Source organism: Vidua macroura, chromosome 7, assembly GCF_024509145.1.
Source record: "Vidua macroura isolate BioBank_ID:100142 chromosome 7, ASM2450914v1, whole genome shotgun sequence".
NCBI classification, from domain to species: Eukaryota; Metazoa; Chordata; class Aves; order Passeriformes; family Viduidae; genus Vidua; species Vidua macroura.
The window spans coordinates 18208257-18222048 of record NC_071577.1 but is presented as its reverse complement, the minus strand read 5'-3'; the positions used below and the strand labels follow the sequence as shown (position 1 = coordinate 18222048).

The 13792-nt window shown below is 39.0% G+C and overlaps 1 protein-coding gene across 1 annotated transcript in view; it reads right to left on the bottom strand.

Moving 5' to 3' along the window:
* Window positions 1–417: 417 nt before the first annotated feature.
* The window catches only part of PDE11A (phosphodiesterase 11A), a 106973-nt gene continuing 93598 nt past the window's right edge, over window positions 418–13792 (bottom strand). The window contains exon 20 of the mRNA XM_053982324.1: window positions 418–883. Within this exon, the coding sequence (XP_053838299.1) occupies window positions 722–883 (162 nt within the window). The 3' untranslated portion in view covers window positions 418–721. The remainder of the gene's footprint in view (window positions 884–13792) is intronic.

Below are 13792 nucleotides of genomic sequence, written 5' to 3'. Positions count from 1 at the left end.
CAATATTTTGCCTTTATGCAAACTTCCTCTTGCTGAGAAATTTGCTGCAGTGTTAATATGAATTTCTCAGGGAAGAAGGGACAGCTTGGTGTTTTTAAAGATAATAAAGTTTGTTTTTAAATGTAGCAAAGGTAGGCAATTCTAAAGGCCCTGATCAATCACTAAGAAGCTTTGTTGTAAAAAAATACTTCTTCAGAATACAAAGCAGGCTTTTCAGAACATTCAGGCATAAAAGAGGAGGGAGAGTAAGAGAGGAGCATCACAAAAGCAGGCATAATTGATTCATAACATGTACTGAAGAGATGCAAAACAACAATGTAATTACACACTATTCTGTTTTCTGCAGCTCCTTGCATATGAATTGGCCAGCTTGCATCCCAATCCTGCTCTGTATTATTAATTTTATTAAGCTGCAAGTTCTTATATTTCAGTCTGTTGTCAGCTTTACAGATTTTTACAGCAGCAGTTGAAATGTAGTGGAGCTGAATGAACACTTCTTCTGTTCAGTGTTCCGTGTCGCTCCAGATACCAGCGCAATCCCACTGCAGGCTTCCGTTCAGTCCCACTAAGCCTTCCAGGAAAAGCAAACTGTGCTGCCATCAAGATAATATCCCATCAATTAAGCATGTCTGAGAAAGCCTTTCTTAAAAAATGGTGGGTCCAAGCTTATGAAAACCTTTCAGACAGCTCTTATTGTAAAGTGACACTGATATTTGCAGGCTTAATTTATGTCTTTGAGAGACATGGTGAAGCTAGAGGAAAAGGAGGACAAGGATGCCGCCTGAGAAGGAAGTCTTTTTTGGTGCAGCTCCTCCCATTTACCTCTATTTACTGCCACGGAGTCCAGCATAGGCTTCAGTTTCACATTCAGCTTCACTAGACACTGGAAGAAGATTAGAAAGAGGATGAGAGAAATAATACTGACAGTATATCCACTCCTTTTAAGGACAGTCCATGGCATAACAGGGGGAAAAAAGAGTTTAATCTGCACTATGCCCCTACCCTCCTCACTCCCATCTGCAAATACCTGTGGAGGTAAATTTATTGTCCCCATTGAGTTCTCTTTATCTATCTGACTCATTTTACGTACGGCTTTAAGCCACCAAAAGTGTAAAAAAAGGCACACAAGATGGCAGAGATGCTGCTCAGCTACTTTAGCTTTCTTGCAATCCTTAAAAATAGTCCTTTTGAGGGATCCCCAAGTACCAGCTATGGCATCTATGAGCAGGAAGGTCCACTGGCTGGATGACAGGCTGGACAAAGCTGAAATAATCTCCCTAGTGCTAGATTATTTTTTCCTGTAGATGACCAAACCACAGCAGTACTGTGCTTTCCCAAGCTGGCAGAAAAACAATTAGTGTATGCTCAAATTGAAGAAATATAAATGAGTTTTCTTTGAGGTTGCACTGAAATCACCTCTTCTCTACATACCCAGTCCAAAGGTCATAGAGGCCAGTAAGCATCTTTAATCTGGTTTCATCTGGCTTTGAATACACACCCAAATTATGGAATTCCTGCATACCTTTGATACAGGTTTATTTTAGCTTCCCCTTTAGTATCACCTGCTTATGTGCAAAGACCACAAGGGCTTCATTTGGTTTTGTATCTATATTAAAGAGAGACAGAAATTAACCAGCAGCACTGGATGTCAGGAAAGGGTTAACCACTTGCCTCCCAAGTGGTCATGCAATGTGTCCTCTCGGGACAGAGGAGTGTTTTGCAGCTTTTCTGGTTAGCAAGCAGCGGCTTTTGCTGAGAGCTGGGCAGCATGCTTTCTCCTATAGCATGGAAATTATGTATTTGTCATTGGAAAGAAAGGCTCGGTGCCAGATTAAAAACCAAAAAGGACAAAGAAGACAGCAAAAGTTGCTCTTCTAAAAGTGCAGAAAATTATAAGAAAACAAAAGGACAGGAGAAGCAGGTACCTTTGCAGTTGATCAATTTTTGCTTTAAATAGCAAGGTTAACAGCAACTGCTTTAAATGGTCCCCAGAGCCCAGACAACACTAAAGAACTGGATTTTTTTATAGCTAGCTTGCAAGCCATGGGAGCTTGGCTTGATGTAAGTCTTGGAAGATTTTTTAATTGAGCTATTATATGATAATTAAGGGTTAATGGCCTGATTTTAAGACATGCTGAAAACTTGAAATTTCAGTTGACTTCAGTAGGAAATATGAATGCTCAGCACCTATGAAAAATCACATCATGAGGAAGAAGCTGTAACTTGAATCAAATCTACTTCAAAATTATTTCCTTAGAATATGGCCCAGACTGGGCAGATAACTTTGCAGTCTTGGGCCTGGAGTAAGAGGCAGGTTTCACTGCAGTCTCTGACAGCATTGCTTGCTGCTAGAGACTCTGAGAGTCTCTAGAGCATTGCTTGCTGCTGATGGTCATTCATTTTATAGAATGGATAAGGATTTTTAACATTCCCATCACCATGCCTCACAACTCTGCATTTGTATATCTTTATTTCAGACTGTTGTGTATTCCTTAAACCTGATTTGGCAGAGTCTAAAATAGAGGGGCAGTAATGCATTATAAACAGCTGAAAGTATCTGAAAAGCTCAGTCATTACCATTAGCATCTGCATTACCACTGCCAGCTCAGTGTCTAGAGGTAGCACATGAGCTACTCAGCCCTTGACAGCAACATATCAGATCCTTTCTGTGCACAGCCAGTACCTTCAAAAAGTTTTTGTGAAGTACTTTTCCAATATACACCTTCAATTTAAAAAATGTCAAATAAATAAGTAATAAGAAATATATATAAGTAAACAGCCCAGTGGTTAAATCACTGTTTAAAAATCAGTATGCTTCAAACCTCTCTAAGCCCAAAGATGTTCTGCACTCACATTCGGTCAGTCCCAGGATCTGTAAGTACAATATGCAGTACAGGCTGTTCCTGTATATATATATATATATATATATATATATATGTATGTACGTATGTATGTATATGTATATATATGTGTGTAGATATACATATATATATATGTGTGTGTATGTATGTATACACATATATACTATATTTTCTCTCTCTCTCTCTCCATATATAGTATATATACTATATGCATTATACATATATATACTATACCCAGGGACCTATAGCAGCTACAGGCAGCATAGACAAGATGGAGCTCACTGGGGCTGCGGACTCTGTCTCAGTGTGGCTGTGCAGCTCTCGACTATGTCTGTGTCCTTTCTGTAACCTTGCTTTTTTGCCAAGACTGACCACAAGACTGTGATGTTTTCCAGCCTAGTGCCAGGGAGCAATTGCACAGGTCTGGGCATGACCTCCTGCTGTGCCTGTCCCTCCAGGCCTTGGCATCTGCCATGGCTTATGGCAGGAGACAGCCCTGTCACGTACTGTGCCTGGATGACTGCGAGTGCTCAAGGTGCTTACAGCAATTAGCTTTGCATTGACTACAGAAGGGACCAGGAGCCCAGGTAGGCTGGGAATAGATTCAGGAAGCACCCCCACAGTTCTATGGTAATCACTGTTATCCTATGAGCTGTAAACATATTTTAAATCTGTAAGTAAATGCACATATATTTCTTCGAAATATAGATCTAAGCGGACATTAGAGTCTAACAACCCAGATGCAACAGAGGCTACCAGGTAAACAAGAATGGTTAACTACTAACATTAACTTTGATGAAATAGATTATAAGGAGTATTTAAGAAAGAATAAACCATGTCTTTGATATTAATTTTTACCATAGCACCAGCAATTAATTCAATGGAATACGTACAAAATATATAGTGTAATTTTAAGAAACTTAATTTTTTTACACATTAATTTAGATTAGTGATACTTGACAGTGCAGATTTTGCACTTGGTCTATAAAATGTCTTTATTCAGACATTGATTTGATGTTTGAACCACTGCTTCTGTATTTAGTATCCTTTCACTTTGGGACTTTTTCATTCTGATCTAGTCTTTTAATTAAACTGACTACTATAATTCCTATGGAAATTAGCTTTTATTTTTTTTTCCCAGCTACCAAAGCATTTCAGTAGGGCTTCTCTGATAAAAAGTGTACAAATTGGATTTTATTTCTTCTTGAGATGTAATTAAAAACTCATTTGATTACTATATATCTGGCCCTGTTTTAATTACTAAACTCCAGTAATCAATTTGCTTTTATGAAGCTTCTGGGAAATTATCTCAAAAGCAATACATTTCTCTCCCTTCTGGCAGGGTCTGGACCATTTACTGAATTACATTCATTGCACCTGTTCCTGATCCGGATTAAACCACCAATTTATTCCCAAAGCTCTTTAAGTTTATTTGGCTGTAGCCTTGTCAGGGTTTTCCACCTCCTGGCTGCAGTTTTTGCTTTCCGTTTAACTGCATAAGAACCCCTTGATGTACTGCTTCTCCATGCTACTATTTTTGATGCATGCCTCTTACAAACAGCTTTGCTCAAGGTCTGCCTAATTTGGTATCTAGGTTCTTAATGCCTTATTTATTACTTGCCTTCCTAGCAAAAGGCTTGGTCTTCACCAGCTGTCTGACATGGGATACCACCACATAAACTCAGTAGCTGCAGAAATGCAGTTCCTTGTCCCTGCTTGGTGCAGTGGGCAGGCTGGGAGCTGGCAGGAGGCTGGGCTCGGGGAGAGGGAACCCTGCCTGGGGGAGTTCCTGTCTCCTGAGGCCAGGGACCTCACTGCCCACTTGCAGTCCTTCCACTGCAGTGCACGGCCTTCTACACAGCAATAGGTACAGGATTGGTGACCTTTCCCATTCTAGCCCCTTTACTGTAAAAGCTGTTCTAGTTGCAGAGTGATAGAGGGTGGGGGAGGCACTGCCTGCTCCAGCATTAGGAAAAGCCAGAGAGGTTTGCAGTTGCCTTCTGCATCCATGTATTACCTTAGATGTGTGACTAAGCTGTTTGTCAGAAAGTTACTGTATAGCAGTCTTTTTCTTAGCACCTTCAATTATTTAGATGTCTTTTGGGACTGTGTACTACTCTGCCCACAGCATTCTTTCCCAGGGTATAGCTCCGCTTACATACAAACTCCTCAGCACAAGAAAATGTTCACGGCACTTCAGCACTACATTGTGTGCACCTGGGAGAGGGGCAGGGCTGCCTGAAGGAAGAGCACAAAATGGGGAAGAGCATAAGATACTCAGAGGAAGCTATTTGTGGGAGAAGGTAAGGAGGGTAGAGTGGTTCGGTTTTCCTTTTCTTTCCTTGTGTATAGAGATGTATATTTGGGTAGATAAAACATAGAGAATGCAGAAACAGTAGCAGTAGAAACAAACCTTTTCAGGGAGAGGGTGATGGAAAGCAGTGGAGGAATTTTTTTGTACCTCTGGGTACCAATGGTACTTCCTAGGTTGAAGTGGGGTGTGGAGGGAAGAAGACTTCATCTGCTACATCACCTTCATCTCTGGGGAAGGATGTTAGTGAAACTGCCTAGATGCAGCACATATGTGGTCAGAGGCTAAACTTAGTGCTAAAGCAAATACAAAATTTTGTTGTATTATAAGACTAGTACCAAATCTCTTTAAAGAGGAGCATAATATGTCCTAACTTACAAACACAGCATGACTTTTCTTTTTGCCTCCTCCCTGCCAGAGATTCTCATCCAAATATTGACCAATTCTGACCTTGCTTAACTTACGAGCTTTGACAAGATTACAGCTCATGAAAGTATGGTTGCGGGGCTAATATTTGTAAAGTGAGTTTATGGAATAAGACCATATAAATTCATTTTTATGACTGAGCACATATAAAAAAGTTATAGGTCTCAGTGTTCACTCTACTTTGGAACCTGGTGGTTTCTAATGAATCACTTTTATTATGTAGGCAGTTTCTTAGTTGGAAGGGAGGACCAGTGACCGAGAAGCCATGGGGATAAATTCAGACTCGGTGTAAGCACATGAAGCATTGTTGAAGTCGAGAGTCATGACCAGTTACAGCAAAGCTGAATTAGACTCCTGAGTTTTGCTGAAGTGGCTTTCACATGAGAATACATAGGCCAAAGGTGAGCCATCTATCTGAAAGTCCTTGAACTTCAGATTAGTTCAGATAAAAGGGAACCTGTGCTGCAGTCATCCACAGATTTTGCCTTCATAATACAAATACTTTGTGGAAGTTGTTTAGAAAACCCAAAAGTATTTCTGCATATATGTTCATATACTAAACCCAAAAACACTGCTAGAATTCTAACTTCCATAGTAGAATACAGAAGATAAAGTGATACAGAGAAGATGTAGGGATTAACTTCTATGAACCTTTGACTGTGTGTGTATATGAATTAATTATTTGCCCTACTGATTGAAGACTGTATTTAATTATTATGTTCTTCAAAAAATACAGTATTTGTGAGGGGGTTGAGTTCATGAAAAAAAAAATTATTGCAATCTCCTTGTGGTTGAAGGGGACTTTGTTTATTCCTTTTAGAGCTTAATGAGGAAGGGTCCAGGTCATTACATACATAATGCATTAGTGGATTACTTTTTCATTTCTGTCAGGGAATTTTTTTCTGATGTCTAAAAATGTAATTAGAATAAATGAATATATTACTAATTTCCCTTGTAGAAAACAGGAGTTTCTTTTAGCTTCTCTCTAAAAGTTGTTAGTAGATGGAAGCCAGTTGTGAGTAGAAAGTGATCTAACACATGCACAATTGTTCTGCTCTTCCACAGTGAATTAATGTTAAGCTTCTTTCTGGTGATGGTGCACTGGCAAGAATAATACTGTACTCCTTTGGAAGTAAACTACAGAGGGATGATTATAAATTAAGATTAACCATTGGTAAAAATGTGCTGGGTACTTCAGGGAGGAAAGTATGTACAGAGCTCCTGATAGCAGAATGTGCTCCGACCAATGTCACACATGTTACACTGCCAAAGGGAGAGTGATTCTGAAGGAATGGGACCAACTGAAGTAGCTCGACTGATGTATTTCTACAGTTGCAAAGGATTCATCTGTTGTTCATTACAATTTCATGAAATCAAGGGTTTGCTCAAAAGAGTTATTATTTCATAAACAACTTCTTACTTAGCTCTGCTGTTCATAGTTTTGATTCTACATCTAAACCATGCAAGAGACAGAATATTTCTAACCCCTTTCCTTTCAGCATTTTAACCGAGCAGCTGATCAATGTCTTCTGCCTTAGTATTAAATGGATTTTGAAAAATTCTTCAAATCATATCAGTCTCATATGCCGATTTAATTCTTTGAATTTACCCTCAGCTGGGAATTCTGCAGGCAACTGTGATTCTGTTGTGTTAAACACTTACTTGAAGTGTTTCATCCATCATAATTTCTAGTCCTTTTCTGATGCAATGTAGTTTGTGCTTTGTCTTTCTTGAAAACTGAATGGCTGTTAAATTATCCATTCATCTTCTTTCAGATTTGCTGTACAATTTGAGTTCTCTCTATTGGCTGTCTCTTCTACCTTATCTGCCAACTTTTCAATCTACTTCCTCAGATCTTTATATATGTTTCCATACACGACTGCCATGTCCTTCACAACACATTGGGCAGATAATTCTAAGTAAAACAGCAGCAGAAATTATAATATTATGAATGATTCAATTTTTCTCACTGATTAGGGCGAAAGCCTTTAGTGAAGCTTAACTTCACTGAAGTTAGTAAGAAATGTTTGTTTTTCTGTCTTTTCCCAAACACTTGTTGATGATCTGCCCTTTCAGCTGAGACTCTTTTAGCATAAGATGACTCATAAGTAAGCTGATGTACTCTTGTCTGAAGGAAGAAAAAAAGTACTCCTTTCTGTTGCCTCTTCTAAACATTTTGGACAAACTTGTAAATTCTTAAAACTGTTGATTGTAACAACAATGTTGCATCAATAATCTCATCAAGTTATGAAAATCATAGCAAAACTAATATTCTAATTTTCAAAGGCAAAATGAAAAACTTCCTGTCAGGAAGCCAAAAAAGAGGATCTGGATCCTTGCACCTTTTGTAAAAAAGATGTTCACAATAGTCACAGACAAAAAAATCTTTGCTTTGAAACCACCAAAATGATGCTTTTCCGTATTATACTGTGAAATAGTGACGGATTTTGATGGAAATTGCAAATAAAGTAATTCTTTCTTCTTTTCCTGGTTTTTCTTTCTTGTATAGCTCTTCTTAACCTTTTCTGTTAGTAAGAAAGTAGCAGACAAAAGCCTCTCAGCTTAAGGGCAATAGGTAAGAAAAATAATTTGGCAATGCTTGTTCCATTACTGAAAGTTTAATACAGGGATATCTGAGTTTTCTGCAAGTTCTACAGAATTCATTCTGGGTGGCCTCATTTATATTCATCATTAGTAGACAAGAAACAAAGCAAAAAATGCTGAACCTACTAAAGTTCCTACTTCAAGGCTACAGAGAGATCCTTCTACTGTGCCAAAAATCTCTTTTCTCTGGGCCGAACCCTTATTCCTAACATAATCCGTAGCTACCAGCTTCCCCCCAGCACTGGCATTTGGCCTGATTAAGTTTCTTCTGAAGCAAATTTCTTACAAACACAGCAGAATATGTTGCACCTGCTCTTCCTTGGATAATATTACCCACTGGATTTCAACAGGAAGGGAGACTAATTTGATCTGCCAACATCTGTTTGATCTGCCTCAGTCCCTGGTATCACAAACTGCATCTCAGGCTGATGTGCCTTACTAATCCTTGTCAGCCAGGCACTCTCAGGAAGCATAAATTCTTTATCTCCCACTCTCTGTGTCCAAATCAAATGTCAGAAATAAACCCTGCCAAAAGTGCGCATCTTTATGGCATTCTTTAGGATCTATTGAAAGTTACCTTCCTCCTCCTTCAACATGCTACAAAGGAAAAGCTGGCTTCAATGAGAATCACACAGTGCTGATCAAATTGCTTCCATTGAACAGATCTTTCTAAATAGCTTAGTCCTGATTTTTTTTTCTTTTTTGGTGTGGTGTTTTTTGGGTTTTTTTGGTTTTCTCCTTTTTTTTAAAACACTTGACAACTTACGAACATGTTTCATAGACTGTTTATATAGGTGCATAGTGAACAGCTGGTGAGTTCTCTGCCCCCTGACTAGTTGCTAACTTAAAATATAAGAGCAGTGCCCTGAGTTTTGTATCAACAATCCCAAATATGGGTGAATGGTGGAAAACCATTTCCAAAATGATCATACAGATAAAGTCTTATTGGTTAAAAATTTTTAGAAGTTTTTCTAATTGTATAGACAGAACAAAAACAACTGAAGGAAGAAGTCATTGTGTTGGCTGCATCCAGTGACTCTTGCCTGGCTAAGGACTAAGCCATGCCATCCAGTCCATTCTGGACAGGCAGGGCTTCTCAGAGGAATGGTGCAAACCCTGAATTTCTTATACAGTATTTCATCATGCAAAATTGTAATTGAAGGACAGAGGGAAAGGGCTAGAAACAGTAACTGAAGAAGGGCTGCATCAGGATATAGCAGTGCAAGCATGATTGTTGAAGAACACTTTTTTAATGTTCTCTGCAAAGGAGAGGTTAATCTCCTGTCTAATAATTTCAAGTAGAGTATCTACCTTTGGAAAAAAAAAAACCACAGTGTGTGTATGTACTTCTAATTCAAGTGTCAAAGTCAGCTCTTGAACCACAGAAGTTAAAACACAGAAAGCCATGACTGTTAAAGATTTCTGTGTATTTTTCTGTGCTTTGTAGAGGCTCTACCATTTATGACACCCTGTGCATTTAATCAAAGTTTACAAGCAGAATAGATGCTTTTGTAACTACTTTATCATAGACAACAAATAGATTTAATTACAAGGCCAGACATTATCTTCTGTAGGAAGGCAGGCATATCAGCTCTTGAGTTGCAGACAGAGCGATTATATTTCTTTCTAAGTCCTTCAAACAGTGTGATAAAAAAGGAGTCTGTCCCTCCACATTCCATTCAAAACATTTTGAAGTACTTGCTAGGCTGAATGTTTCTACACTTCCCAGGTTCCCCCTAGAATCCTGGCTGGAGTAATGCAAATGAAATTCTGTAGATTCTATTATATGCTTGAAGTTCTCAATACCCAAGAAAATCTTGAATAGCTCTAAAAATAGCAATAAAATGGAGCAGTTCAAGGGAGCACCAAGGTAGAGGTGAGCAGGGCAATTTCAGGCACGCATAAGTTGTAAAAGCCATGAGCTGCTTTATCTTCCACAAAGACATCTCCCTTAAATTTAAATAGCTGCTGTCATTGTCACTGACTACCTGACTATGTATTTATCTGCCCAGAAGCAGAGTGCATGGCCTTTGGCCCTGCTATTCATAGCGTTACTGTCTCTGCCTAACAATGCCCTGAACAGAGCTGGGTTTCTGTTAGCATCTTTTGTTTGATGTGAATCGCTGAAGCTTTGATGTTGTTTGTGAGAAATATAATGATTTAAAAGAATAAGATCTTCACTCTCCCACTCTGTGTGCTCCCCACAGAGAAATCTAATCTGAGTTGGGAAAAAATATGTGACTGATCCTGTCTTAGGTAGACGCAAATTAGAGTCCAGAAGAGAAATCTGTTAGTGTTGAAACTCTTAGCATCTCTTTACTGGAGGGTCAGAGGGGTGATTTGTCTTAATGATCAAAATTCTGTTTCCTGTTACACAAACAGTTATAAATAGGTACAGAATACTTTCTCTGTGTGAACACAGCTGTCAGCAAAGTCATAGTGTTTTATTTTCAGTGGCATGCTTCAAATTTTCTGCTTTAGTTGCACGTACTTCCTCTTTATAGGATATTCTAACAAAACAAGGGATTATTTTATACTGAAGCTACATTAGTAGGTTTGAAATACTCTATAGTTTCAAAAAAGTGTATTTTTCCTTAGAAATTATTATTCTAATAAACTTGTTTCTCATCTCTACTGATAAATGCTTTTCTTACTGTCAGTTTTGAATGAAGAGCAGTAAAGTGTAATGCAGTAAAGTGTAACTAAAGCCCCTAAAATCTGAAATTCAGTGTAAATGGATTGCTGTTCTGCTACTCAAGGCAAAAGTTCCACTCTTACATAAAAATACTCTGATCTGGGATCACTACAGTAACAAAAAAAGTAAATAATAAAATTATAATATCCTAAGTGTAATAAAATGCAATGAACAAAAAATTGAGATGCTTTTATCTTCCCAGACCTTTGATCCACAGTGTGAAGGAAATGGATTTGATTACTAAGATATGAAATTGTAGGTGACTTGATTCCTATGTTGAGCAGCAGATAGGGGAGAGAGCAAGGGAGCAGAGCCGTGGCTTATGTTGTGCCAGGAGCAGAGTCAGGTTTACAGAGCAAGCACAAAGGTTTTTGATTTAGACACTTGGATATAGGAAAACTGTGCATAATTACATATTTTTTTAATATATATAGCTATATCCACCTTCAGTCTTTACAGTAGCTCATGGTGTAGTACATTTTGTGTATTACTGACCTTCTTTGTTCTGGGTGGGATGGGCATTCCAAGGGCCAGTCAAGCAGGACTGCTAATGGAAGTTGCATAGATCTTGCTGATTTGCTAGTCACTTGTAACCCTTCTCACAAAAGGGGCCAAACTCAGGGACAGTCCTAGCCAGGTAAGCAGAGGAATGTGATCCATGTTCCCCAATAAGAGAGACTTCATTACCCTTTACTTGGGAGAACTGCTGCACCTCCAAATGAGTTGTCTTGAGCTATCTTAAGGAAATGCGGAAAGCAGAGCAGATAGAGCCAAATATCCACAAAGGAGGTTTCAGAGCTGAGGAAACTGATAAGGCTAGAAAAGCCATAACTAAAATGTACTGCAAAGTTTATATATTGTTTTAAGTATGAACCAGTCCTCATAGGCACTCTGGTGTAGCCTAGTTCATTAGCTTGGACTGCAGAGAGGATGCAGTTTCTTCTGGTACTGTGAGAGGTGCTGGGATGGTATCAGACCACTGCTGGAAGTTTGGGCTCTGAAGTTCCTTCAGTATTGCATACTTCAGACATCCTCAACTGCCAGGAATAGCCTGCTCTTGGGAGTTACTTTGAGCAAAGAACTTCAGGGAGCTCTGCTGATCTCACTTTAATGGGAGTTGCCAGTGTTCAGTGGTTGCTGGGATCTCTGCTGTGTGTGTGTGTGAAATAACACAGAGCACAGCATTAAGTCCTGCTCTAGCAACTGTATTGGTAGGGAATGGTGCATTCCCCACAGCATTCCCTTTGGGGATCTGGATGCTATAGAATCCCATGTGGATTCAGGATTTTTAATCACTAGCATGGAAAAAAATAAATAGAAAAGCCTTGATTTTGTTCTCCATGGTTTAATGTTGTAATTTTGGTATGAAAATAAGCGTCAAGTATTTGTCGGTTTTTTCAAACATGGTTTTTCTAAGTACAGTAGTAGTGAGCTATAGTACTGCTAATATTTAACTGATTTATCAGCTGCCACTGCATCTCTTTATATTGCATTTGTAGTGAAATAATCTGTTCTCTCCCCACATGCACTTCCTACAGTGTATTACAATGGCAAGAATTTCAAAGAATGTAAAAATGTGCCGACCCAAAATCTAGGATATGGCCAGAGTTGTAGTGTTCAGCCAGCCCTAAACAATGGATTTACAATGCCTGAATACTCTGCTGATGGGATATGTGTATTGAAGTTTGATTAAGCTGGATATGAAAATTAAAACTTGGCTCCACACTGAAGAGAGAATCTCCTGCAGTGTGATACTATGGCATGAAGTTTTCTGTTTACCCCTAAGGCTGGTGCTGCTATGACTTCCAGGTTTGATGGTGTCTCTTTTTGAAGTTGTTGAGCAGCAGGCTAATGGCTGCACAGCATGATGCAAACACAGTGGAAAGCAGGGAAATCAGATGTGAATATATTCCCCAGAGATCTCCTGCTAAGATGGAGCTAACTAACCAGAGCTTTAGTGCTCAGATGTAGTTTTCTCATGCAGAGGATGAGCTGATTATCAGCTCTTCCTGCTTTACTGTACATTTTTGGATTACAGATGCTATTAGAAATAATGAATTCTGGTATAATATGCATTCTAGTGCAATATGAGCTATTTTATTGAAAGGAACATTATTTTTAAAGAGTGTCTGTCCAAGATCAGTGTCCATCATCTTTCCCCCATATTGTCCAAAATGTTCTTGGTCTTTTAAACAATATAGGTGTATATTCTTCTTCCCTGCTTGCTTTGCCTTAATTATTTGAAAACGGTAGCTATAGTTTATTTCGTCAGGACAAAGACTGACCTTAGAAAGGGACAGGATCTCTTGGCAAAGCAGCGGCCTGGCTTGTTGCTTACACAAGTGTCTGCTCTCCATGTCACAACAGGAATTGCCATTGCTGCTGGGTACTCATTTAATTATTTCTATGGTGGCAGCCTCATATGCCAAAAGGTATGGAGGGGAGAGGGCACATTGTCCTTCTTACTGGCCTTCTTGTGTCCTTATTGTATGATATTGGTTGTATATCTGGTCTATAAAATGAAAGGAACTGCCAATCCATTTTTACTTGTGTGTAGGGAAGCTACATTCAGGCATAAGCTGGTAATTTTAATGTTAACATGGGAGCTGTTATTGCTGTGTATTATCACTGACCCGTTCATTGCTTTGAGGTCTTAGGCAGTTTAGGGTGCAGTGGGAACAGGGAGAGCTTGTTGCAGTTCCCCAAGTATGCTGAATGAGAACATCCTCCTGTTTTCTCAGATATCAGTGGCCAGTCAGTCTTTGCTGGCATAAGGCAATCTGTGTGGTTTCAGTTGAATCCTGAAGCTGTTTAATCCAAAAAGGCAGAAGCATGGTTTTGATAGGAAGAAATTCTTTGTGAAATGGTGGTCAAGCACTGGAACAGGTTGCCCAG